Genomic DNA, 27,372 nt, shown 5'->3' on the forward strand with positions numbered 1-27,372 from the left:
TATACATTTAAGATATATTGATATTGGTGGCTAATATCGTTGGTGTAAAACATTTTACTGAGACTAAAAACCAATGTTTTGTTTATTATTAACAAGTACTGTAATGTCTTCAATTTTGAAAAGGAGAATGGACAGGATGTATTATAGCAGCTATTTTACGTTGCATGCTGGGTCAAAATTCTTCTTCAAAGAGTCCATAGCAGCGTTAGAAAGTTGGAGTTACACATCGTGAAAACAGCAACAAGCCAGGTATATTGTGATTTACTTGTGGTGTCGTGAAGTATCTAGACAGTTTATGCTGCTTTCTTGGATTGGGATGTTATGAATATTCCATAAATCTGTTTTTCTTCACCAATTTTGAAGTGGTTCTGTACGAAGAGTGGTTGCTTCAGTCCAGTTAGTTATACTCATGCAATGCACAAGTAATATAACACTGTTAGCTAAACTAACGAACTTTTAGATTATTAATAAGTATCTGTAGCATAGCACAGAGCGAAGGAATAAAACAAGATGGTGTATAAATGATAAGCTTCAAATTTTGTTTCACAAATGCACAGACACGCGCGCGCACACACAGAGTGACAGACACACACACACACACACACACACACACACACACACACACACACACACACACAGAGTTACACCTACACTGACCACATCACATCACAATAAATGCTCACACAGGCATTTAGATATTTCACACATACTTCATTTAAATGTAAACATAGATTATCAAATTATGAAGAAAAGACAATTTCTTTAAAAAAAAAATTATCTTCCAGTGTTGGCACCATGACAGCAAGTCAGACACAGAGTGAGCAGATGAAGGTGATTGTTCAGCAGCTGAACAAGGAGCCTTTCAACAAGAACTATAACCTCATCTCCTTTGATGCCTTGGAGCCTCTGCAGTTGCTGCAAGTTCTCAATGATGTTTTGGCTATCATTGATCCAAAGGTGCTAGTATATTACCTGTTGAACACTTGAAGTGATTAGGGTCATTATGCGGAAGAAGATACTGAATTGATCATTGTGGTTTGGAATGTCACTCACTTAACAGATTAACTAAAATAATATGATTAGAAATGTTAAAAGTTGTGCACTGAATGTATAAATGGATTCAATATTTTATTGTCTGCGTGTCTGTTTCTGTCTTGATTGAGTATGTGTGTGTGTGTGTGTGTGTGTGTGTGTGTGTGTGTGAGAGAGAGAGAGAGAGAGAGAGAGGTTATTGGTTACTTTACAAAGGTTTCATTGATACTGGGTTGTCCATTTATATTCTACCTCAGATCTGCTTGTAAGAAACACCGAGAGAAAGATTAAATATGTGTGGGAGAAAGGGAGAAAAGATAGATATATATATATATATATATATATATAAAGATATATATATGAAATATATATTTCAAGTGAAGTTTGAAAGCTCTGTAGAAAAGAATTCATATTCACTGAGTCTAGGGCTCAGCTTAGGAAGGTAGGACTTGGGGCACAATTGTCTCCTTCTGCCGCTTTTCACTTTCCCCAACCGAAGCCAGGTATCCGTTCACACCTGGAAGCCGGGAATTCTGTTGTTTTTTTCTTTTTGATATAAAATCATTTCATGTTTTACTTTTTAAATGATCATGTGTGTGTGTGTGTGTGTGTGTGTTTCATTGATACTCTTATTTTTAGAGAATGCACAATGGTTCATTTCTGAAATTAATTTTTCAGTAATACTTCTTGAATGACACCAAAGTTGTAAAAAAGTAAGTGAAAAAAAAGAATCTTTAGTACTTTGTGTAACCTATGAAATTTACTGGGTAAAGCATTGGACAATGTATTGCTTTCTTTTAGCATAAGTTTATTTGAAAGAAAACTTTCATGGCTCTAGAAATAACATTGCTTGTTTTAAGATAAACATTTAGCAAATTTATACGAAGAAACTTAGCCGTTATGTTCTGTTCACACTCTTGACAAGTGTACTTGACACCTGGACTACTTTGATGATAAGATTTAAGACTGATCTGAACTGAATATATAAAGAATTGCTTGTTTCCAGCAAAATATTGACCTGCGGGAAGAGACTCCAGATCAGACGGCAGTCAGGGTATTCCAGCTGCTGCGAGTTCTGAAGTACAAGCCTCCGGATTCTGTTAACCTGTAAGCATCCTCTGTATGTGATACAGAAATGTGTTTGGTGTCATTTGTTTTTCATATGATGTTTATGACAGTGTATGCTATTGCAAGCTTCTGAATATCTTAAGCTGTAGAGATTTTGTGTGTTTATGCCAGTGTAATGTTGTAATGTTTATCTGTTATTCAGTTTATGCATTATGTTTTTTTTGGACGATTTATAAAGCCGGTTTTCCTAACTGCTGTTCTTGCCTTCAACAGAAACCAGTTCCGTGTAGGACTGGTGCAGGGAGAGAAACCCATCATCTTCCCCATTCTGGAATGGCTCCTGCCTCGAGTGCCCGAGCTGCAGAAACGGGCCTACCTGGCCAAGTACCTGTTGAAGATTGAGGTACCTGCAGACATTATGCAAGATGACGAGGTCAGCGGCATCTACGTGCAGGTAAAGGAAAGGGGTTGATGTACAGATTTCTTGTTACTGTTTTTCCTTCAAATTGACAAGAAGTCACTTTATGGTTTGCTTTAATAACTGAAACTCCAACTCCCCATTTGTTGCATAGTACTGGACTAAAGTGGACCGAGTTTGTAGACAGGTTTTTTGGAGTAAAATTTGTGCTGATGATGTGTTCTGTTTGGTCTGTTTCTTCCTTCCATACAGTTTCTCCAGCTTCCTATTTGCATGTATTTTTTATCTCTGTGTTTTGTCTCTGTGAACTAGAATTACACATTTGTGTGAATAACTGGTGTGTAAGCACCTTGATTTGTCTCTGTACAAGATTTAGCAATATAATACAAATGCATAATGTTCCAGTACGAAGACCTGATGGAGCAGTTCAAGGAGTTGCACAAGCAGTCATCCCAACTGCAGAACTCTGGCTTCAACACCACCGAGATCCGAAAAGACATCACCAACATGGAGGAGGAGAAGGAACAGCTGATCAAACGCATTGAACGACTCCGCCGTAAGGTATGCTGGTGGGAGTTGGTGGTGTTGGGCTCTGAGTTTGTTTCTGTCTTTCCTTTACCATTTCTGCAGAAAGACACATCCAGGCCAGAACTGATATTGCCCTGCAGTTACTGTGGCAGAGTATGCCTGTCTCGGATAGGTGTCACCAGTCATCAGCATGCCTGCTGCACCCAGTGTGGCTCCACAGCCCTTCCCAATATCTTGGTCTGCAAAAGTCAAGCCACAGAAGGAAGAGACACAGCAATAGTTATACACCCTTGAAACTGAGAATCCAGTCTATGTCAGCTGTGCATGATGTGTGCTAATTAATCCTGTCCTGTCCTGTCTGGTAAATGCAACATAGTTGTATTAAATCTAGCATGTTTCTGATAATTACAACACTCCATTGATGATTATAGTTTGATAGTATAAAATAAAACACAATTGAAGTAAATAACAGTATCAAATTATGATTGTAGTATATACAATATGATTGTGGCAATTGCAATATGCAAACCTGCCAACTGCTATGGTTTGAGCAGAATTTGCTGTGATGAAGTGCGTTTTGCTACACTGTTATGCTCAAGTTGAAAATGTTACATTCTGATTTAGTAAAATCATTTGTTTTTACCCCTTCACCATCCCTATCCCACTCTTTCCAATCGGTTCCAAAACAAAAGATGAGCAAAGCATGCTTGACCCAGTATTGTGTCGGCCAATGAGCTTTGCCATATTTCAGCCAGTTGTAGCTAACTTCTCATTGAGCACACATTGACAAGATTTTCTATAGAGTTAGTTCATTTTAGATGCCACAATGTTAAAGCGCAACACCAGCATGGAGAGCTCTCTGCTTTGAAGAAAACAAGAAGAATGAATCTAAGAAATAAGGAGGCTATACAGGAAAATATCTGTGTATTACCAGATCAGATGTTCGTGAGCATCATGGTAGTTGCACTATCAGCATGCTGAACGCAAACATGTCACATGGTGGACCGACTGATGGACATGAATGGCAGCTTGAATCACCACTGTTGAGAGAGAGAGAGAGAGAGAGAGAGAGTGTGTTAATACATAACTGTTTGGCTGGTGCTGGGAACGTGTGTGTTTCACTTATTGAAAGAAACAAAACAAATTTGTTCGTGTGTTTTATTAGTGTATGTTATGTGTGTGAATGTTTCTGTGTTTTGTGGAACATATATTGGTGCGCTGCTGACAAATGGCACTTGCTGCTTGAACTTTATCCAAAACATCACTGACAAACCTTAATGATTGACAGGTCTGAGCATGTATTTATTATCTGGAGCACAGTTGTGGTAAATACATTAAATATAATCATAGTATATCCAGTATGATTTTGTTCAGTGCAATACGATTGTGTTAAAACACAATTTGATTTTATTAAATGCAACTTGATTATGGTACGCACATGATTTTTGTGACACATGATTTTGTGAAATGCAATTCGATTGTCATAAACACATGATTTTGTGAAATGCAATATGATTTTGGTAAACACATGATTTTGTGAAATGCAATTCGATTGACATAAACACATGATTTTGTGAAATGCAGTATGATTATGGTAAACATATGATTTTGTGAAATGCAATGCAATTATGGCTAACATGATTTTGTGAAATGTAATACGATGGCGGTTGACACATGATTTTGTGAAATGCAGTATGATCATGGTAAACGCATGATTTTCTGAAATGCAGCATGATTATTGTGAGCATGTGTTTTTGTGAAATGCAGGTGGAGTCGCACCCCAACTCGCAGGTGATGATGAACGTGGCCAGGAACCTGCGTGTGGAGCGTGACCGTGAGAAGAGAGTCAGCGCCCAGAAACAGGAGCAGATGACCAACGTATGTGAGGAACCCCCACTGAAACTTAGGGAGAACGTTTGGTTTTGGAGACCTTGTTTCAAACACTGTCTCCCTTGATTTGGCAAATTGGTGTTTGTGAAGAGGCTGTTATTATAGCAATGTTTAGTTTCTGTTCCTTTGCCAAGATCCAAAGGCACGCTACAGTATCAGATAAGAGGAAATAAAATGAAAATACATTGAAAGAACTATTCTCTTGCACTCAGGCTCTGCAAGAGATCAGGTTAAGTCTTTTCTATCCAAAAATTGTGTTCTGTATTTGGCAGTACTTTGGACATTTTCCTACAATCATTTATGGAAGAATTTAATGGAAGAATCAGTTTCAGTTCAGTTTCACTTTCAGGTAAGCATCCAAGCATGTGGACTGATCCATATATACTACACCATATTAGTTTTATAAATAAAAAGGACTTCACAGTTCTGTTTTAAAAAGTCTATCAAAACACATCTCTTCCATTCTGCCAACCATCTTGTTGACCAGTGTATGTCTTGAACTTCTGAACTTCTGCTGGTCATGTATGTGATTGTGCAGGAGTCTGTTTGTGTGGGCTCTTTTTGTGGTAAGTGCCATAAGCTCCATGCCTGGGAGGTGTGAGCATGGCATTGCATTAAAAAAAAGTATTTAAAACAAAATTTGTACTTATTGATATTATTAATAATGACATTATTATTAGTTGTTATCATTATAATCATAACCATTATTGTTGTTATTATCATTATTAATAATATTATTGTTATTATTATCATTATTAATAATATTATTGTTATTATTATCATTATTATTATTATTATTGTTGTTATTGCTGACTGGTACAGATCCAACACCTGGAGCAGAGGGTGAAGAGGATGGAGAACCAGCTAAAGGACATGCGGCAGGCTAGTGTCGGCGCCACCGCTGACAGTGAGTCGCACTGCTGCTGCAACTCTGTGTGTGTGTCTGTGTCTGTGTGTTTTTGTGCAGGCAATCCTCAAGTGTGTTTTGTTGTGTGTGTGTTTGCAGAAAATCCTGCAGTGTGTTTTGTTGTGTATGTATATATGTCTGGTGTGTGCGTGTGTGTGTGTGCGTGTGCGTTTGTGTGTGTGTGTGTGTGTGTGTGTGTGTGAGAGTGTGTTTATTTGTGTATGTGTTAGCAGGAAATCCTGCAGTGTGTTTTGTTGTGTGTGTATGTGTATCTGGTTGTGTGTGTTTGTGTGTGTACAGGCCTTGTATTGTATTGTGTTACGTTTTGACACAGCAGATTTCTCTGTGTGAAATTCAGGCCGCTCTCCCCAGGTTCAGTTCAGTTAGTTCAGTTACTCAAAGAGGCGTTCAGACAAATCGATATATACGCTACACCACATGTGCTAAGCAGATGCCTGACCAGCGGCATAACCCAATGCACTTAGTCAGGCCCTGAGGGAAAATAAGAAGAAATGAAGATACAAAAGGGAGGTTGCATTGTTGCAGTGCAGCGCCACCCATTTTTTTTTTCTTTTTTCTGCCTGCAAGTGTGTTTGCTTTCCTTCCATAAGAGGATTTTTTCTACAGAATCATGCCGGGGACAGTCCATTTGTTTTTTGCCATGAGTTGTGTTAGTGTGCCAGGTGCATACTACACATGGGACCTCAGGTCATCGTCTTATTTGAATGACTAGTGTCCAGACCACCACTCAAGGTCAAGTGGAAGGGGAGAAAATACTGGTGAGTGTGAGATTCGAACCTGTGTACTCAGATTCTCTCAGCCAAGATGGACGCTTAACCGCCAGGCCACCTGTTCACTTTGCGGCCAGCATCCTGTCCGCCCCTGACTGTAGTCACCCCAGGTTCCCTGTTGTTTTCAGGCATGATAGAGCGTCTGGAGGAGGAGACGCGGGCCAACGGGTACATTGTGAAGGAGCAGCTCCCCAAGGACCTGTCCTCCCGCCGCAAGATGATCCAGGACCTGCAGAAGGTGGTGGCTGTGCCCGCCATGGGCCAGTCGGACCTGGACGACCTCAACAACCAGGTAAGGTACCTGTTCTTTCTTTAAAAAAAAAAAAAAAAAAAAATTCTTTCATGTGTCTGCAGGTGATTAGATGATTGACGCCTGGTCAGAAGTAAAATTAAAAGATTATAGAAATAATTAAGATGAAAAAATTACCTTTACACTTTGTACCACATCAGTGCAGTTACACTGCAGTTTCTGTGGACCAACAGCAGAGTGCACTGTCAAAGCCATATTTCATACACACAATGCACACAACATAAAAATCATGCTTAGTCCCATTAAAAACATGGACAAACAAAATAGAAGCTAAAGCCAACAAGCTTTTAGAAACACCAAGTGAAAATACAACTGATTGAGAAAATGAAACTGAACATGCGCACTGCTGTTCATAAATGTCTGTGCTCATTTCAAGGGAAGCAAGATAGTGTTTCAAAGAAATGAGTACTCAGAGTACAAAGTGTAAATGCATTGAAAAATAGAAGTTGGGAAGGAGGGAGGGTCACTTGCAAGCAAGTGTAAAATAAATGTCCAACATAAGAGTAGGCACAAACAGATTAGATTCAGTTGGATGGTCATTGAATAGGTAGCTGTTTACGCGTTAAGAGTTCTGGATTCAGATCCCAGTGTCTGGTGGGTTAAAGGTAGACATTTTTTTCCCCGACTCCTAACAGTGGATGTGCAGACCTGCTAGCACCAGGACCCTACTCATGTGTATACACATGCAAAAGATTAAATGTGCATGTTAAAGAACCTGTAATCCATGTGAGTGCTTCATGGGTTCGGAAAACAAGAACGTTCCCAGCATGTACAGCATGGCAGGGTAAAAACGACGTGCATGTAGAATTCCACTTTACTTACAAATGAATGTGAGCTTTGCAGCCTATGGTAACAGCAAAAGAAAAAGAAGATAGCGATGTTGCGTGGATGATTTCTGACTGGCTACTGCTGCAGTGGGTGTGGTGTCACGTGATGGCGAACAGTTGTTTTGTGTTGTTGCAGATCACGGCGCTGAACTCTGAAGTGAACCAGCTGATAGAGCAGAGGATGCGCAGTGGGGACCCCACAGAGGACAAGCTCTCTCTCTTCAGACAGCAGGTTGGCATCTTGTCACTGATTGATAACCTGTTGTGTGGGATTGGATTGGTCGTTTTTCCTTCATTCTTCACATTTCAGTTCATATGCAGTCAAACTGGTTTTCTGGATTGGGGGGAGCTATGCCACTGAAAAGATAGTAAAAGATGGGGCTGCATAAAGAGATCCTGTTGATCCTGGAAATATGGTTTCCATTCCTGATTACTTTTTAAGTTATTTATTTATTTGTTTATTTTGTTATACCTGGAGACCATGTATACCCAGAAGGAAGTCTTACCAGATAACTAAGCCTTTATGACAGCACATTTCCCCTGGCATTAGCTGTCACATTTAACAGCTTCACTCTTCAACAGTCTTGTAAGATGTTGTGTGAGCTGAGAACTGGACAAGATGAATCTTAATGTCAGTCAAGCCATCAGTAAAGAGCAATGTTTTGGATTTTTACAGAAGGTGGTTAACCGGATAGCCAATATTGATGTTAAAGCCTGAAAACACAATTCCTGTTTCATTAGAAACAAAAAGCAATTACATGCTCTTCATAGGTTGCTCTGATGTTTTCAGTGAAGAAGTCTGTATATTTACAGAGATGGCAGGGAGAAAAGTGTAAAAAGCTCACATCACACACATGCAAAAGCTTACAGAATCCAGAAGAGTTGCTATGAAGAGTAGACATTGTCACATTAGTATTGGCAATCTCTTCTCCAATTTTAATTCTTCTTTGGGTGTACTGTGAAGTTTGTTGTTTCACTGATTTAAAGTCTGTTCACCAGAAGCAGTGTGGAGTGAATGATTGTAGGCATGTTCATATGAACAACTGACAGACTGTTGCCGCACACTGTACATGGTACTGCAGTCACTTTTGTGTGCGTGTGTGTGTGTATGTGTGTGTGTGTGTGTGTGTGTGTGTCAGAGAGAGAGAGAGAGAGAGAGAGAAACTCCAATAGTATTTATTCAAGAGTGGTGGACAAGGCCTTTTAATCCCAGAAAATGCCACACAGAAGACTATGCAATGAACAAGACCACCTCAACTAGCATTGCAGAATTGAAGCGGATTCACCCATGCTCTGTCTCTCTAGAGGTGACTGCCATCTACTCCTGATGTAGACACTTCAGGTACTGATGGTGGTTAGATGGAGGTGGGTGGGTTTTCTGGTCAACCAAAGATAATTCTAGACCTGCTCTGTGGGGCTGCTCTGGTGGCAGGTCACTGTGCACAGATGGTATAAACCATGTGCTCTGCCTTGACAATGTCTGACTGCTGCATTCTTCACTTCCTGATGTGTGACGTGTGCAGGCAGGAATCATTGCCCACAAGAAAGAGGCAGCGGCAGCAGGCCTGAGGGAGATGCGTGAAGACCTGAACCGAACCAACCAGGAGCTGGAACAGAAGAGAGAGATTGTCTCCAGCGTGGAAGGAGCTGAAATTTTGAAAGGAGAAGACGTGAGTTGTGAGATTCTCTCTCCACTCTGTGTGTGTGTGTGTGTGTGTGTGCATGCATATGTGCGTTTGTTTGTGTGTGATTTTGCAAGCAGGCTTGTCTTGGATGGAAGTTGTAATGTGTTTGGTGTGTGTGTTTGTGCGTGTGTTTGTGTATGTGTGTACTTGTGTGTGCGTGTGTATGTGTGTATGCATATGTGTATTTGAATGAATTTGATGTTGTGGGGGTTTTTTGTTTGTTTTAGTGAAGGCTTGTCACTGTGCATGGAAATTTAATGTGTTCTTTCAATGGATCAATGTTTGTTTTAAAAAAAAAAAGAAGTTTATTTTTATTCATTCCTTCTGTCATCCATTCATTCCACAATATCTCCATCCACACTCTCACTCATCCACCAACATGCTTTGTTTTTTGTTTTTTAATCATTATGCAGGGTTACCTGGAAATTTACAGGATGATAGAAAAGTGTTTCTGAAACAGTATCAAAATAGATAATCTGTACAGTGACCATGCTATTCAGTTACAGACTGTTAACTCTCTCCGGACGAAGGAATGCTCACGCATTCCTACACAAAACGTATTCGGATTCGGACGAAGGAATGGAATAGCATTCTCCGAAAGTAAAATTCCATCATGCGCTGTACACATGATTTTGTGATTAGCCAAGCAGAGTGCGCTATTCTGGGTCACTCCACAATCGAACAGTATGATTGGTCAGCCTGGGATGTGTGGCCCATCTCGCGCACACGCTGACAAAGTCACTGACCGGTCGTCTGCTCGTGTGCCAGTCTGTTAGCAAAGCAGGCTCTTCTCAGAATGTTGTGAAGCGAACAAGGCAGTGACGGCAACATTTTAGGGTTGCCGAAGTACTTGAAATGCTACAAACTGAAGGGTCGGACATTGAAGAGGTGGATGATGATGAAGATGAAAGCGAATTTAATGCAGAAAGCAAGCATGGGCATGGTGATTCGGGGTGAAAAATTGGCAGTATTTTCTACATATGGCAAAACTGTAAAAATAAGATGAGAAATTTGATTTTTTTTTTATATGTAATAGCTCAACACGTAATAAACCAGTTCTGAAAGTTTCATTTTCTGACACAGTATTTTGTATTTTTTGTAATTTTTTTCCAAACCCTTACAAATGGGCCGTCTGTGGGGAAAAGCAAGGGAGAAAACTTGTCGTCCCGAGTGAGTTAATAAGATAGAAGTGTAGAAGGTTGTGTTCTTTTCTTTTTTTTAAAATTTTTTTTTACATATACCAGAACTGGAAGACACTCATCCTCAACCCCCCCCCCCCCCCCCACACACACACCTCTATCATAGATCAGCAATATGAAGAGAAAGAGAAATGAGAGCAGGTTAATGATAGCCTGGCTGGTCATAGATTCCTAATAAATGCTGCCTGTGTGGCAAAATCTAGAGTTCCAGAGTCAGTAGCAGGACCCTCAAACACTTAGGCTGTTCATAAACAGTGCAAACACCTATATGACAGCAGCTGTCTTCTTAGAGGAAGAATTGATACCATCATGTCTCCACATGTAGACATATTGTCATCACCTGTTGCTGTGGAAGAACAAAATACAGAAAATAAATAACATGTGTCTGGGTTACAGATATGGTGCTACAGCAAAATGTAAGTCACTAACTATATCAATGTTACATCCGATAAAGGCTGTGAACCACAGTTTATCAGATGCCTGATGAGGGTGTCTGGCAAAGCTTGTGTGACACCACCCCCACCCCACTGTAAACTATCAATGTTAATTGGTGAACTATATAAACATTTAAAAAAGAATCCCTACAAACTATCAGTGTGAATAACAAATCAGTAATACTGTTCATGAAAAATCTCTTCTTCCCCCCTCCTGCTTACCACACTCTTTTATTCCTGTCTTTCTCTCTTTCTTACAATATTCCATCTTGATGTTTTGAGATAATCAGTCAATCCTTCCGTGAAGGACTGAAGCAGAAAAGAAAAGAAGAAGAAAAAAAAAAACTTCTGTCTGTGTGCATGACCACTCCAGTTCAAGCGCTACGTCAACAAGCTTCGCAGCAAGAGCACCATATACAAGAAGAAGAGGTCAGAGCTGGCTGAGCTGCGCGCCGAGTCGGGCGTGCTGACCCGAACCGAGGACATCCTGAATCAGCGCAACCAGCTGATCAACCAGCAGCTGGTGAGGCCTGCCACTGTGTGGTCCACTGGTCGTCCCTGGCAAAAAATCTGTGGAAAAAATTTCACTTTTAATAGTAAAACAAATACACTTGCTGACAGAAAGAAAAGGAATATAAAAACAAAAAAAAACCCCCCAAAACCAGAAGTGGTGCTGCACTGTGGTGATGCTTTCTCTCTCTCTCTCTCTTTTTCTGTGGAGAGCATCCTGAATTCTACACAGGAAAATCTGTTGTGACAAAAAGGTAATAGAATACAAAACCACACCACACCACACTGCACCACACGCCACACCACACCACACCACACCACACCACACCATACCACACCATACCACACCACACTGCTTGTCTTGTTTCGCAGAATTCTGCATTGTAGAGTGTTGCCATGCATTGCAACACACTACACACCACACCACACCACACCTGACCTCACCACACCACACCACACCACACTGGTTGTCTTGCTGCCCAGAATTCTGAATTGTAGAGTGTTGCCACTCATTGTACTGCACTGATGAATAAAAGCAGGATTTTTCATATATTTTTCTTTCCACCAGTAGATTTCTTCCAACGGAATATCCGCAAAGGTATATTGATGATGATGAATTACATTTTTTGTCTATACATAAGCAGCATTTTAGACTATGGACATGTTCTGCTGTAATAATAGTTACACTGTCTTTGATTGTGTGTGGTAGATACAGCTAAATTGGCATAAAAAGAAGAGTCGTGTGTTACATTAAAACATGGAGGTGGGTTTGTAAAGATAAACACCTAAATCTAATATACATTGTCAGGAGTTCTGATAAAGGTACTGAAGGGTCGACACATCTGTGTGACTGTCAGTGTCTGCCATTTGAATGTCAGATCATGTAAAAAAAAAATACTTGGTTTTTCTTTCATGCAGTCAGTGATTGCTCCTTTCTTAACAGAGCGCTCAATATAAGTAGAAAAAAGAAGGTCATGTTCATTGTCTAAACTGTTATAGCTTTATTTCTCTCCCAGGGCATTGTGGAAGAGAAAGCAGGTGTGGCTGGCTACCGAGAGACACAGGAGAACCTGGAGAAGGTGTCGGCCACCAAGAGCGAGCTGGATGAGGTCAAGGGTCGCACCCTGGAGGACATGTCTGAGATGGTGCGCCGCATGCATGCCGAGATTGCGGAGCGCCGCAACGTGCTTGCTCCCATCCTGCGAGAGATCCGACCCCTGCGTGAAAGAGTGCAGGTAGGTGGGAGAGGGGGCCAGGCAGCAGGGATATTTTTGACCGCTAGTGACGTAGAGTGAATGAAGAAAGGTGTGAGAGGGGCCAGGCAGCAAGGATATTTGATTGCTAGTGATGTGTAGTGAATGAAGGAGGGTGGGAGAGGAGCCATGCGGCAGGGATATTTGATTGCTAGTTACATAGTGTGAATGATGGAGGGTGGGAGAAGGGCCAGGCGGCAGGGATATTTGATTGCTAGTGATGTAGAGAGAATGAAGGAGGGTGGGAGAGAGGCCAGGCAGCAGATATAGGAGACCGCCAGTGACTTAGAGTGAATGAAGGAATGTGTGAGAGGGGCCAGGCAGCAGGGAGATTAGAGTGTTGACAGGCATTGTTAGGTATTGTGATGTATGAAATGTGCATTATTTGGGTATTGTGATGTATGATGTGAATAATGATTGTGAGTAATGTTGTGTATGAAGATTTGTGTGAACACGCTTTAGTATTTGACTGGATGTCTGTGCAGGTTTGTGGATGCTAACTTTTCATTTCATTTTTTAGATATATGTTTTATTTGTCTGGTTTTACACTGTACATTGTAACTGAGTATGTTTTACATGGAAAGGTGCTATATTCGTCGTCTTCTTCTTCATTCGTGGGCTGCAACTCCCACATTCACTCGTATGTACACAAGTGGGCATTTACGTGTATGACTGTTTTTACCCCACAGTGTAGGCAGCCATACTCTATTTTTGGGGGTTAGACACTATATGAATTGGATTATTATTATTATTATTGATAGAGAGTGAAGGCAGGAGGGAGAGGGTCAGACAGCAGGGATATCAGATAGCTAGTGACATTAAGTGGAGTGTTAGCCTAATGGCAACATGTCTGCCTAGGAAGTGAAAGAATCTGTGCGCACTGGTTCGAATCCCAGTCTACAGTATTTTCTCCCCCTCCATAGACCTAGAGTGGTGGTCTGGGCGCTATTGATTTGGATGAGATGATAAACCGAGGTCCTGAGGTCCTGTGTGCAGCATGCACTTAGTGCACATAAAAGAACCCACAGCAACGAAAGGGTTGTCCCTGGCAAAATTCTGTTGAAAAATCCACTTCGATAGGAAAACAAATAGAATTGTAGGCAGAAAAAAATATCCCCCCCAAAAAAGAGTGGGGCTCTCAGTGTAGTGACTTGCTTTCCCTGGGGAGAACAGCCCGAATTTCACACTGTTGTGACAAAAAGAATAATACAATACAATTAATTAATCTACTAAAGAATGAATGACTGACAAACACATGCGTGCATGCACTGACAATGACAGCAAGAAGCAGGTGCATGAGCAATACAATTAAGTGACAAGCTAACGAATGACTAACTGACAAACACATACTCGCATGCACAGGAGCTGACCCCTGACTACGACAGCAAGAAGCAGGTGTATGAGCGCACTTCGGCCGGCCTGGAGAGCAACATGAGCAAGCTGGAGCAGGAGGTTCGGGGCCTGTCGGAGGAGTGCCGGGCCGAGGAGTCCCGCTACCACTACCTCAACTGCATGATGACCGTGCTGACCAAGCAGCAGGAGCGCATTAACTCCGAGATGAAGACCTACGTCAGTGGAGATGCAGCAGAGAAGAAGAAGACCATGAGGTCTGTGAGCTGAAATTTTGTAGTTGTATTGTGTTATGTTGTGTTGTGTTATGTTGTATTGTATGGTATCCTCTCGTCTCATCTTGTATTGTATTGTATTTTGATTGGATTACTTTTTTCCCAGTGTGAAATTTGGGCTATTCTCTCCATGGAGAGTGCATTGCCACAGTGAAGTGCCACCCTTTTTTTTATATACTTTTTCTGTTTGCAAATGTACTTTTCATTATTGACTGTTTCTGCTTTAATTAAGCCTAAATGTAATGATGCATGGATGCCCGTTTGCTTCTCACTTGCCTTGCGTCCACTGAAGCAAGGAAAGTTCAGGGTTTTTTCCTGGACACTAGGGTTAGAGCATTCAATTTCTTCAATTCTTCTGTGACAAATTCTACTTCTGGGATAGATGTGAATTGCTGGTTGTTAAGCAAAGCATGTGCAGGTACCATATGTGCATGCTCAAGTTCAAAGGCTCCATTTATCCCCAGACAGATGTGACATAACAGTTGTTTGTTTTCCCACAGAGAGACCTACTCACACTTGGTTCAAAGGCTCAGTTTATCCCCAGACAAATGTAACACAACAGTCCTTTGTTTCCCCACAGAGAGATGTACTCCCACACAGTTCAAAGGCTCTGTTTATCCCCAGACAAATTTGTTGTTTGTTTCCCCACAGAGAAACATATTCCCACTTAGTTCAAAGGCTCCATAAAAATTATTTTATCCTCAGACAAAATGTGACACAACATTCCTTTAATTCCCCACAGAGAGACGTACTACCACTAAGTTCAAAGGCTCCATTTATCCCCAGATGAATGCAACACAACATTCCTTTGTTTCCCACAGAGAAATGTACTCCTGCACAGTTCAAAGGCTCCATTTATCCCCAGACAAAATGTGACACAACATTCTTTTGTTTCCCCACAGAGAGATGTACTCCCACACAGTTCGAAGGCTCTGTTTATCCCCAGACAAATGTGACATAACAGTTGTTTGTTTCCCCACATAGAGACGTACTCCTGCTTAGTTCAGAGGCTTCATAAAAATTATTTTATCCCCAGACAAAATGCGACACAACATTGCTTTAATTCCCCACAGAGAGACTTACTCTCGCTTAGTTCAAAGGCTCCATTTATCCCCAGACAAAATGTGACACCACATTCCTTTGTTTCCCCACAGAGAGACATACTGCCACATAGTTCAAAGGCTCCGTTTATCCTTAGACAAAGGTGACACAACATTACTTTATTTCCCCACAGAGAGACATACTCCCGCAAGATCCAGGAGCAGGAGAACCTGGGTCGCAACCTTCGGGAGCGCCAGAAGACGGTGCGGGAGAACCACGAGCCCAACCAGAAGCAGATGAAGATGTGGCGCGACCTGGAGCGCCTTATGCAGTGCAAGGTCAGCTGCCTGGAACAGATCGCCTCCATTGGCTCCAACCTGACAGGTGGGCGGGGCATGCAGGGGGGTGGCGGCTATGGGGAAGCTCCGCCCACCCATCTGGAGGAAGACCGCCTGGTTCTATGAATGCTGATTTGGATTTTTTCTGTTTCTGTGTTTTTTGTTGCTGCAGAAGTGCCCAGGCGTTTTTGTTTGGTTTTTTTTTTGTTTTTTTTTGCACCTGTTTTCTGTTGGGTCTAATTGTTTTTGGAGTTGGGGCTAGTTGTGAGGGGTTGAAGGTATTTTGTCTGTGACTATAATATTAACCCTTTGAAATGCTTAAGGAAGTGCTATGCGTTGTTGATGTTCAACATAAAGAGGATCAGGAATTGGTGGAAAGACATTTGGGAAAGACAAAAACACAAAAAACAACAACAAAAAACAAAAACAAAAAAACAACAACAAAAAACAAAAAACCGAAAAGAAAAGAAAAGGCAACACCACCAACAACAAAACAGGTTGGAAGACTGGAGTAGGGGGTGAGTGAAAAGGAAAATGTTTTTGAGAATTAGTATCCTCTCACATGTTGACTGTGTTGTGATTGTTTTGGCATGGTGATGATGGGTAGTGGGTATGTCTGTGATATTATTTTTTCTCCAATATATGACTGGTTGGTCATGAATCAAAAGGTAAAATACATTCCGTCCAAGATCGCTGTTTTTATTATCAGTCTTGCTCTGTCTGTCTCTCCCTTTTTTTTCTTTCTTTCTCTCTTAAAATTTCCCCGTCCTCTCTTACTGTTTTTGACTTTCATTTTCATTTCTGCCTGTTACTGTGATGATTTGTGACATAATCCATTTGTCACACATTTAGTAGTACTGAAGTTAAAAGAGCTGCTCATGAAAATTGTGCATGTATTTATGTTTGCTTCTCATTTCCAAAAGTGTTTTTCTCTCATATTGCTGAAGTGAAATTAAATCAGTTCTTACATCTCATTTTGTGCTTGTGCATTGTGTGTGTTCCTTTGTGTGAATTATGCAGAGAAATTTCAAACAAGGGAAGGTTAAAAAAAATGTTTGAAGTGTGTGTTTTATAAAACGTACAATTTATTCATTCATTTATGGATGATGGTGCATGAATCTTAAATTGTGGATCACAAGTTATGTTTACTATCAGTCTTTGTAAATTTGAAAGTTTTCTGTGATATATTCCCCTGTCCTCCTATTTTGCATTTGTGGGCTACAACTCCCATCTTCACACTTATGTACTTGTAGGGTTTTACATGTATGACTGTAATCCATATCAGCAATTAGTTGGTTGTGGACAGTACGTATCCAGCATGCGCACATTCCAAAAACAGAGTATGGCTGCGTATATGGTGGGGTAAAAAGAGTCATACACATGACAATCTACTTGTACTTAGGGGTGAATGTGGGAGTCACAGTCCATGAAGACAGTAAAAGACATCAATGTTAGTCTAACTACAGATGCTGGAACAAGTTCTATAAATGGTGGCCACATCTTGAGAGATCACATCCAAAACATTGAAATTTCAGACATGTCATCACAACTGATGAACTTGTGCATTCTTTCTCTCTTGTCTTTTTCTGTCTCTCAACAAACAAACAAACACACACACACACACACACACACACACACACACATACATATACATGCACACACACATGCATGTAAACACACAATCACACATAGCATGTTTATGTACATGTAAACATATGTACATTCACATGGTCATGTGAGCACTCTCCCACACACTGGGATTGTCTATTTATATATATATATACACCTAGTCACACACGCACACAAACAAGTGACAACCATTTACACCTCCTGTAATGTTTATTTATGCAGGAAAACAATTAAGCAATTAAAGTAAAGAGAGAAAAAGAATCCTACACCTAATTAAGCATGACCATCTCAGTCGAAAGTCTAGACATCAAGCTGCTGTGGGGACAAAAGAGACCATCTCAAGAGATTCCAGACCTATGAACACTGTGAACAGATAACCATCTCAGACCTTGGGCTGCTGCTGGGAAAAGCAGCAGCAGCAACAACAACAAACATCAGCACAGTCTTCATTGATTAATTAATTTGGGGGCGGAACAACTTCCAGGACGGCAACAGCAGGGCCTTTGAAACCGTTGTCAGCAGAACAGCGCACGTGAGACAGGGAGGAAGTGAAGGCGGTGTTGTACAGAAAGAACTGCACGTTGATGTACTGGAAAAATTCAACCATAGTGGTGTAGGACTGGCTTGGGAAGCGATCACCCAAGGGCCTGCCCTCAGGGTCGTTGGCATCTGTGATGGTGACTGTGGGCACGGGGACACCTTGAGCCTTGCATCGTACTTCCAGGGTCTGGATTGGTGAGACAAGATTTGCAAAATTCTTTTTTTTAACAAGGGTAATGGATAAGCAAGTTTGCATCATACTTCCAGAGTCAGGAATGGGGTGAGACAAGACAAGACAAAACAAGATGAGACCTTTTTTTTTTTTTTTTTTTGAATGAGGGTAATGTTGTTTTTATTAACATCCAGCACTCACTCAAAAGAGGGACTAAAGCAACAACAAAAAAAACAAAAAAAACAAACAAACAACGCCTCCCCCCCCCCCCCACCTCCCCCTCCAAAAAAGCAAACTGTGAACGAAAGGAAATAAAATCCAATCATGTGGGGGGGATAAGGTTGGCAGAAGCAGTAAGATTTTACTTTGGATGTGTATTGTTTGAGTTTCAAGGAGGAGGTGTCAAGGCATGTGGACATATCCATACACGCTGCACCATGTCAGCTGAATAAAAAACAAAAAATCAAATTGAGAAAGGAAGCATATGCCCAATCTATGCAAAGACACTGCACACTTAGAGTGAGAGCCTTCCAAATTGGAACAGCAACAAAAAAGTCTCCACACATGCATACACAAACTCTCTCTCTCCCCCTCTCTCTCTCACACACACCCTCCCCCTTCACACTACCCCCACATTCCATCCTACTCCTACTTAGACACACAGAAAACACACACAAACACACACACACACACACACACACACACATTCTTTCCCACATTTAAGTTGCACACATTCATAACACACACACACAATCTTTACAATATTTAAGTTGCACACATTCATAACACACACACACACATGCTCCAAACCCATTTCCGGGACCCTGCCCTCCTCACTATCCTGCCTCTCCCACATCACCACCACCAGGCCACTGCACCACTGATGAAGTGGGTTGGGTCTGACAGTGCCAGAAAGATGACTCACAAGTCTGAGATTGCTAGAAAGATGACTCACAGGTCTGACAGTGCCAGAAAGATGACTCACAAGTCTGACAGTGCCAGAAAGATGACTCACAGGTCTGACAGTGCCAGAAAGATGACTCACAGGTCTGACAGTGCCAGAAAGATGACTCACAAGTCTGAGATTGCCAGAAAGATGACTCACAGGTCTGACAGTGCCAGAAAGATGACTCACAAGTCTGAGATTGCCAGAAAGATGACTCACTGCTGTGACAGTGCCAGAAAGATGACTCAAAGGTTTGACAGTGCCAGAAAGATGACTCACAGGTCTGACAGTGCCAGAAAGATGACTCACAAGTCTGAGATTGCCAGAAAGATGACTCACAGGTATGACAGTGCCAGAAGGATGACTCACAGGTTTGACAGAACCAGAAAGATGACTCACTGGTCTGATAGTGCCAGAAAGAGGACTCACAGGTCTGTCAGTTCTAGAAGAATGACCCACATGTCTTACAGTGCCAGAAAGATGACTGACAGGTGTGACAGTACCAGAATGATGACTCACTGGTGTGACAGTGCCAGAAAAATGACTCAAAGGTCTGACAGTGCCAGAAAAATGACTCACAGGTCTGACAGTGCCAGAAAGATGACTCACAGGTCTGACAGTGCGAGAAAGATGACTCACAGGTCTGACAGTGCCAGAAAAATAACTCAAGGTCTGTCAGTGCCAGAAAAAAATTACCCACGTGTCTGACAGTGCCAGAAAAATGACCAAGTCTGACAGTGCCAGAAAAATGACTCACAGGTCTGATAGTGCCAGGGAAAAAACGACACCCAGTTCTGACAGTGCCAGAAAATGACTCACAGGTCTGACAGTGCCACAAAATGAGTCAAGGCTGATAGTGCCAGAAAGATGATTCAAGGGCTGTCAGTGCCACAAAAATGACTCGGGTCTCATGTGCCAGAAAAATGACCCACATGTCTGACAGTACCAGAAAAAAGGACTCAGGTCTGACTGCCAGAAAAATTACTCAGGTCTGAAAGCGCCAGAAAAATGACTCGCATGTCTGATAGTGCCAGAAAAACGACTCAAGGTCTGTCACTCCCAGAAAAATGACCCACATGTCTGACAGTGCCAACAAAAACGATTCGCAGTTCTGAGAGTGACAGAAAAATGACTCACAAGACAAAAGAGAACAAAGTGGATGTTGAAAGACCACAGAAAAACCTGACGAGTCATCGTGTGGTGCGGATTTTTTTTTTTTTTTTTTCTGTTTATATGTCGTGGATACAAGTATCCATTGCTAATGAGCTGTGCCGATTTCAGAAATCATCATAAGCACGAAGCAGAATGAAAAGCCTGTACACTGCTAACGAGAGCAGCATCGAACAGTGTGTCTACAGGCAGCGAATATGATCGGCAAAAGATAGACATCTCTCTGTCTCTGTCTGTCTGTCTCTCTCTGTCTGTCTCTCGGTTTGGTTACAGAACAGCCGAGCGGACCTTAGTACAGACATTTGTTCAAAATCCATGAAGCGAGACAAATCACAGTATTTGACCTATGAAGCATTGAAAGTGAACGCGTGAGCAACTTATGTTATGGTCTTTCATGTGACTGGTACATACAAATGACAAACGCAATGGCGGAAGGTAAGGAGAATATTTAACATGACAATTTTAAGACAATTTTAAGTGCAAATCAAGATATGATACAATGAATAGTTAACTTTACCTGAAGCACTATGCATTGAAGAGAGACAGAGAGTACGGCACACACACACACACACACACACACAGAGTACTCAAGTTTCTGTGAATATGTCCCAGTCACCAGAAACATGGAACAAACAGTATTCCATGCAGTGACGATGCCATATAACTTCTAAGCCTCTTGATGTCATGAATACAAAAGGTTGTGTATTTGCAAACATATGTATGTGAATGTGAACATTTGTGTGTTGAAGAGAGAGAGAGAGAGAGAGAGAGAGAGAGAGAGAGAGAGAGATACAATGAATTCATCCATCAATTCTGCAAAGTATAGGCCTATATTTTCCAAAGGTAGAAGAAAACATTTCACGTTTCATAACGTTTGAAATTTTTGTCGTTGATTGTGCCATACATCACTTGCTGACTGAAAAAAAATATATATGGGTGGCGCACCACTAGCTCCGTCTACAGCAACCTGAATTTTACAAAGATAAATATGTTGTGACATAAAAAGTAACAACACATCACAATACAATGGAGTACAGTGCAATACAATACAATCATCTCAACGCAATGCAGTGCAGCACAGCACACCGCACTACAATTTGTGCACAGTCCAGAATATTTGTTCATTCTCATCATTCCGCGCTCCTCCACTGTAGGTCCATAATGAATGATGTATTGTATTGTATTGTATTGTATTGTATCATTCTTCTGTCACTACAGATTTCTCGGTGTGAAATTCTGGCTGCTCCTCCAAGGAGAAGAGCATGTCACTAAAGCAGCGCGCCACCCATATTTTCTATTCTCTGCCTTGCAAGTGTGTTTGCTTTCCTGCCAAAGTGGCATTTTCCACAGACTTTTGCCAGGGGCAACCCTTTTGTTGCCGTGGGTACTGTAAAACCTACGTGCCGTCACTAAGTGTAGCTTACCTGGTTTGGGTAGAGCCAAGCCGAGCTGACTTCCTCCACAATCTTAGCTCTCGCTTTCCTGGTCAGCACCACTCGTTGCTCCACCATCCTGTCCCAGCCCTCCCCGATCCTTGCTTTGCAGCCCAGATAGACTGTCGTGTGGCTGCTGACGTCAGTCATGGAGGCTGACGTCACGTTCAGGAAGCCCAGCTTTGTTGAGGTCTTGGACCCGGGCAACGCTCTCTCCCTGTAGTCCATCTGCTGTATTGGCAGAGGGAAAGGAAACGAAACGAAATTTCATTTCACCTGTGTAATCATCATTATCATTATCATAATCATCAAACTGGATTTCGGAAAGGAAGATCTACAACTGATCATCTGACCCGTCTCACTACACAAATCACAAAACAGTTTTCCAAGCGAAAAAGTATTCTTGCGTGCCTCTATCTTACTAAAGCTTATGACCGAGTGTGGCATAGCAGACTGTTATATAAGCTGAAACAAATTAGTCTGTCTGGTCATGTATATGACTATGTTAAATCCTTTTCTTTACGATTTACAAACATGTTTTTCATCATCTACCAAACTGGCACAACATGCTGATGATATCGCTATATGGATTCAGACATCCTTAAGGAAAAGGACAAGCCTACATTACACCTATTATGTACAGAAACTTTTTCAGGGTGAACTTGATAGATTGTATAGCTATATGCACTCGAACGGTTCTGAGTTTTCTGTAGAAAAAAACACACACTTGAACATATTTGATAACGGTTATAATCCCAGCAGATTACCACGAATTGTTTGGGGGGAGGACATGAAATATTTTTCAAGTCGGAAATAAAATTTCTTGGCATCCTACTTACTTCAAAACTATACTGGAAGAAACACATTGATTCAATAGTGACTAAAGTAGTGTGGAGTGATGGCCTAGAGGTAACGCGTCCGCTTAGGAAGCGAGAGAATCTGAGCGTGCTGGTTCGAATCACGGTTCAGCCGCCGATATTTTCTCTCCCTTTACTAGACCTTGAGTGGTGGTCTGGACGCTAGTCATTCGGATGAGACGATAAACCGAGGTCCCGTGTGCAGCATGCACTTAGCGCACGTAAAAGAACCCACGGCAACAAAGGGGTTGTTCCTGGCAAAATTCTGTAGAAAAATCCACTTCGATAGGAAAAACAAATAAAACTGCATGCAGAAAAAATGCCAAAAAAATGGGTGGCGCTGTTGTTTTGCGACGCGCTCTCCCTCGGGAGAGCAACCCGAATTTCACACAGAGAAATCTGTTGTGATAAAAAGAAATACTAATACAAAAAGTTTAAATTTCTTAAAAATTGTAAGTCATTCTCCTCGGGGACAAGACTCCAAAATTCTCTTACATTTAGCGACCTCACTCGTAAGATCAAGATTGACCTCCGGTCAAGAAATCTTTTCCGCTCCGGCGACTTTTCTAAAGAAGCTCCGAATCATCGACAGTAGAGCTGTGAAACTTGCTTTAGGGGTACCTCTGCATACTAAGACGTCCGAAGCCTGTAAGCTTGCGAGTATTTTACCACTCGATGAAATCAGAAAATTTAGTTCTGTTAAATATATAGTGAGATGTGAGTGGAGGATTTTGAGGAATTAGATATCAGGTCTGATATTGATTTTTCAAAAAATGTACAAAATAATTTAAATCTACAAACCATTCGCACATATGTGTCAGATATTCTACATTCTTCAGACATTGATTTACATGATATGGCACCTCGTGTTCTGGTACCACCTGTCCCTCCCTGGGAGTTAACGAAAACAAACGTCAACATAATTATGTGCTTCTGACACAACAAAAGGAGAATGTCCACATATACTAGCAGCATCTGTCAGAATTGAATTAGAAGAAAATCATGATAATCATTTAAAAGTTTACAATGATGGCTGATAACACTGCTGGATTTGCTTTTGTGATTCCTAGTCTAAAAACAGAAAAATAATATTTTCCAGGTAAAGACATTCAGCTTTTACAGTTGAGTTGGTGGCCATCCATACGGCCTTAAATCATCTTGTTCAAATACCAATGATGATAAGTTATATCCTTTTTGTGTTGATTCTCAGTCAGTTTTAAAAAGTTTGCTCCTTTTCGAAAATTATCAGAGAGAAGATTTATTGTTTGAAATAAGGTATTTATTACATTCCCTGTTTATGAAAGGTGCAAATGTTGGTTTTTATTGGATACCATCCCATGCTAGATTCCTTTACAACGACCAAGCAGACAGGGCAGCAAAAAGGGGAGCAAAGAATTATACAGGTAGTATTAAAGTATATTGCCAATTGTCATACAAGGAAATAAGTAATATACTAGAAAGAGGCTTTTATAGGTGCTTTTATACAACTCTAAAACCTCGTCAGTGGACTCTCTCAGATTTTGGTCCGATTTGTAGACCAGTCCTAAGTTTAATTTTCAGACTTTTATCAAATTCATTACGAACTTTAAATATTGCTCTAGAGTTGAGTGCTTATGCTTCAGTAATGTGACAATTAAGCATGTAATTTTTTTTACTGTGATAGGATTAAGCCTTACCTGCACGAAAGTGTGTCATCACAAGTGACTGAGAACGTTGATGTTTTTGACTTTTTGCATTCATTATCAGTTGTTTCGCTTGTTAGATTAGTGACTTCTCTTTCACGAAGTCCATTATGCAATTTTCTGTAATTGTGTTTGGATAGTTGTTTCAAATTTCATCCCCCACATACCCGGTTTCCCCCAATTCACCATTCACCCCCCTCCTCCACCTCCTCTTCTAAACAATAATACTCAAATGTATGCAGTAATACTCTAACAACTTGTTTTCAATCACCGATATGTGTGACGGTACGTTAAACAAAATTCCTCCTCCACACACACACCAACCGAAATCTACTAGCTCCACAAAATCCACCCTCTTACCTTGTACAGGCGGATCTCAGAAACTTTTGGACCCACGACAGTGCAGGACGCGGTACATTCCTGGGACTCGGAGATGTCGCACACCTGGTTGCTGAGGCCGTTGGTGTCTGTCCACTGACGGACAAAGGCCAGGGTATCCGGGGTGACGGGACTGGAGCTGCCCTCCGGGTAGAAATCCACCCTCTTCACCACCTCCACGGCTCTGATCAGCTGGCGGCCCTCTTCGGCTCTGCAGGACGAGCAAGGGGTGGGTGGGTGGTACACACACACACACACACATACGCACACACATTTTCGCACGCATGCGCGCGCTCGCACACACACACACACACACACACACACACACACACACACACGCACACACACACACTCAAAAATCCCGTTATCAATGTCAGCGTTCGATGGGTTATGAAAATAAGAAAATACCCCACCACTCACATCCCCGAAAACGGAGTAAAACCTCATTCGCACATAGGCCTACGACTGAACGAGAGCCACGAATGCAGAAGAAGAAAAACGGTGAGAAAGCTTTGATAAATATTAAATGTACGATGACTTCCTCCCCTGCTACTGCTGCTTCTGTTCTACTACTAATGCTTCTGCAGCTGCTGCTACTGCTACTACAACTACTGCTGTTACTGCTACTAATGTTTCTGCAGCTGCTGCTACTGCTGCTACTACTACTGCTACTACTATTACTACTTCTACTACTGCTGCTGCTACGGCTACTACTACTAATGCTTCTGCAGCTGCTGCTATTACTTCTACTACTGCTGTGAATACTACTACTGCTGCTGCTATTACTATTACTACTACTACTACCACTGCTGCTGCTGTTGCTACTACTGCTACGAATAGGCTGCTACTGCTGCTGCTGTTGCCACTACTGCTACGAATAGGCTACTACTGCTGCTGCTGTTACTACTACTACTATTACTACTACCGCGGCCACTGCTGCTGCTATTGCTGCTACTACTACTACTGCTGCTGCTACTTTTGGTGCTGCTGCTGTTCTTACTACTACTGCTGCCTCTTGTACTACTACTGCTGTTACTACTATTACTGCTGCTGCTTCTACTACTTCTGCTACAACTACTACTGCTGATGCTGCTACTTCTACTGCTGCTGGTGGATGTGGTGCTGCTGCTACTGCTACTGATGTTGACAGCCATAGTAGAAACAGAAGTGGCAGCAGTATTTTTTGCTGTCTGTACCCTTTGCATGATTGTTAGCAGTGCAACCACACCTATGTGAACTGCACACACGTTACGATTATTGCGGCCGGTGTTTATTTACTGAAGAAGAAAATGCACTGTGACGTAACACGTTACATGTCCTGGCAAAGAAACAGCTTCTTGTTCCTGTTCATCATCTTCTTCTTCTTCTTCTTCCTCACACGCTCTCATCAACACCATTTTGTTTTCTTCTTCTTCTAGTTACTATTCTTGCTCTTCTCTCTTTTCTTCTTCGCCTTCTTCTCCTTCTTTTTTCCAGACGTGTTGAATGCCAAATTGTTGTTATTGCTGTTATTGTTGACACTGTTTTTGAAACAACATGCACCAGACATTTTTTTGTCTTGCATACCTTTGTTGTCATGCTGTTATTGTTGACACTGTTGTTGAAACAACATGCACCAGACTTTCTTGTCTTGAATACCAATTTGTTGTTGTTCTTATTGTAACTGTTCGTTGCCACTGTTTAAAAACAACAACAACAAAAAACAAAACAACAAAAAAAAACAAACAAACAAACAAACCGCACCACGATTCCCTTCTGAATGTAAAATCGTTGTTGTTGTCAGTCCTTCCCACAAAAACACATACATGTACACAGTGATCATCATATTGTTGCTCACTGCAGAAAAATGCTCATGGATACCCGCCTCCCCACCCCCACCCCCTAGCCGTCTTCCCATCAACAACAACCACCCCACCACCACCACAACCACCCGCCCACCGATCCCTCACCCCCCTCTTCCGCTCCTTTCAGTCCCTACCTGAACTCTTTACGAGCAGTCAGCACCAAAACTCCCTCGGGGCGCTGCTCACGGCTGGTGTTGAACTCCAGTCTGAACACCCCCACGCCGGAACACTCAGCTTTCGTCACGGTCACCGGCCAGTCCTCGCTGGTGTAAAAGAACGAACCGTCCTTGACATAGGACGTGTAGGTCAGCTGCTCGTCCACCACAGCGTCGTCGGCCCGAGACGACACCACGAAGTCCACGCTGGCTTCACCGGTGTCAGGGTAGACGACTTCCGTGTCACTTCTCAAGTCCGGAATGGATTCATTCAGGGTTTCCGATGGATCAGTTGGGAGAGGGTTGAAGAAGTAGGTGTAAGTAATTTTGTCGGCGAACATGATGGTGATGTTCGGACTCATTCTATAACTGGTGGGGAACCAAAAGCTGAACATTTTTCGGTTGTTTCGAAACATCTCATCGTCGGGGTTTTTCTCAACGACTTCACCTGCGTAGAGCAGACACAGTGTCTGCTTTAGTTCCAGCTTTACGCGCGGCACCACATTTACAAAGACAAAAAAAGGGTGTGGGGGAATGAGGGCAGGTGCCTGGGTTGTGAACAAACTCAACGCTCTGGTCAAACCGTGCGCCGTTAATGGAGTGTGTTTCGTTGGCAGTGTAAGGTTGAGAATGACTTTGTTATTCCAGTGTGTGTCATCTTGCTGATGAAACATTTTTTTCCTATTCTAGGAACATATATATGCCCTCGC

General features: G+C 41.8%; 2 protein-coding genes across 2 annotated transcripts in view; one reads left to right on the forward strand and one right to left on the reverse strand.

Moving 5' to 3' along the window:
- Window positions 1-167: 167 nt before the first annotated feature.
- Window positions 168-16,830, forward strand: LOC143288857 (intraflagellar transport protein 81 homolog). Its single transcript, XM_076597509.1, has 14 exons — window positions 168-249; window positions 786-957; window positions 2,039-2,139; window positions 2,374-2,554; window positions 2,924-3,079; window positions 4,814-4,924; window positions 5,759-5,843; window positions 6,763-6,926; window positions 7,908-8,003; window positions 9,295-9,441; window positions 11,463-11,612; window positions 12,616-12,834; window positions 14,215-14,459; window positions 15,712-16,830. Exons 2-14 carry the CDS (start codon window positions 796-798, stop codon window positions 15,980-15,982), a joined length of 2,088 nt encoding a protein of 695 aa, XP_076453624.1. The 5' UTR covers window positions 168-249; window positions 786-795; the 3' UTR covers window positions 15,983-16,830.
- An 846-nt stretch (window positions 16,831-17,676) lies between these two features.
- LOC143288858 (uncharacterized) overlaps window positions 17,677-27,372 on the reverse strand; it is an 18,411-nt gene continuing 8,715 nt past the window's right edge. The window contains exons 3-6 of the mRNA XM_076597510.1: window positions 26,642-27,110; window positions 24,646-24,874; window positions 21,738-21,977; window positions 17,677-18,212 (exon numbers count right to left, since the gene is read on the reverse strand). Coding sequence (XP_076453625.1) covers window positions 17,943-18,212; window positions 21,738-21,977; window positions 24,646-24,874; window positions 26,642-27,110 — 1,208 coding nt within the window. The 3' untranslated portion in view covers window positions 17,677-17,942. The remainder of the gene's footprint in view (window positions 18,213-21,737; window positions 21,978-24,645; window positions 24,875-26,641; window positions 27,111-27,372) is intronic.

The sequence above is a fragment of the Babylonia areolata genome, chromosome 13 (genome assembly GCF_041734735.1).
Source record: "Babylonia areolata isolate BAREFJ2019XMU chromosome 13, ASM4173473v1, whole genome shotgun sequence".
Taxonomy (NCBI): Eukaryota; Metazoa; Mollusca; class Gastropoda; order Neogastropoda; family Buccinidae; genus Babylonia; species Babylonia areolata.

Coding starts and splice junctions, on each gene's coding strand:
- LOC143288857 (XM_076597509.1), top strand. CDS start 796: ATGACAGCAAGTCAGACACAGAGTGAGCAGATGAAGGTGATTGTTCAG. Junction 4,925..5,758: donor AACAGGAGCAGATGACCAAC/GTATGTGAGGAA, acceptor TGACTGGTACAG/ATCCAACACCTGGAGCAGAG. Junction 8,004..9,294: donor TCTCTCTCTTCAGACAGCAG/GTTGGCATCTTG, acceptor TGACGTGTGCAG/GCAGGAATCATTGCCCACAA.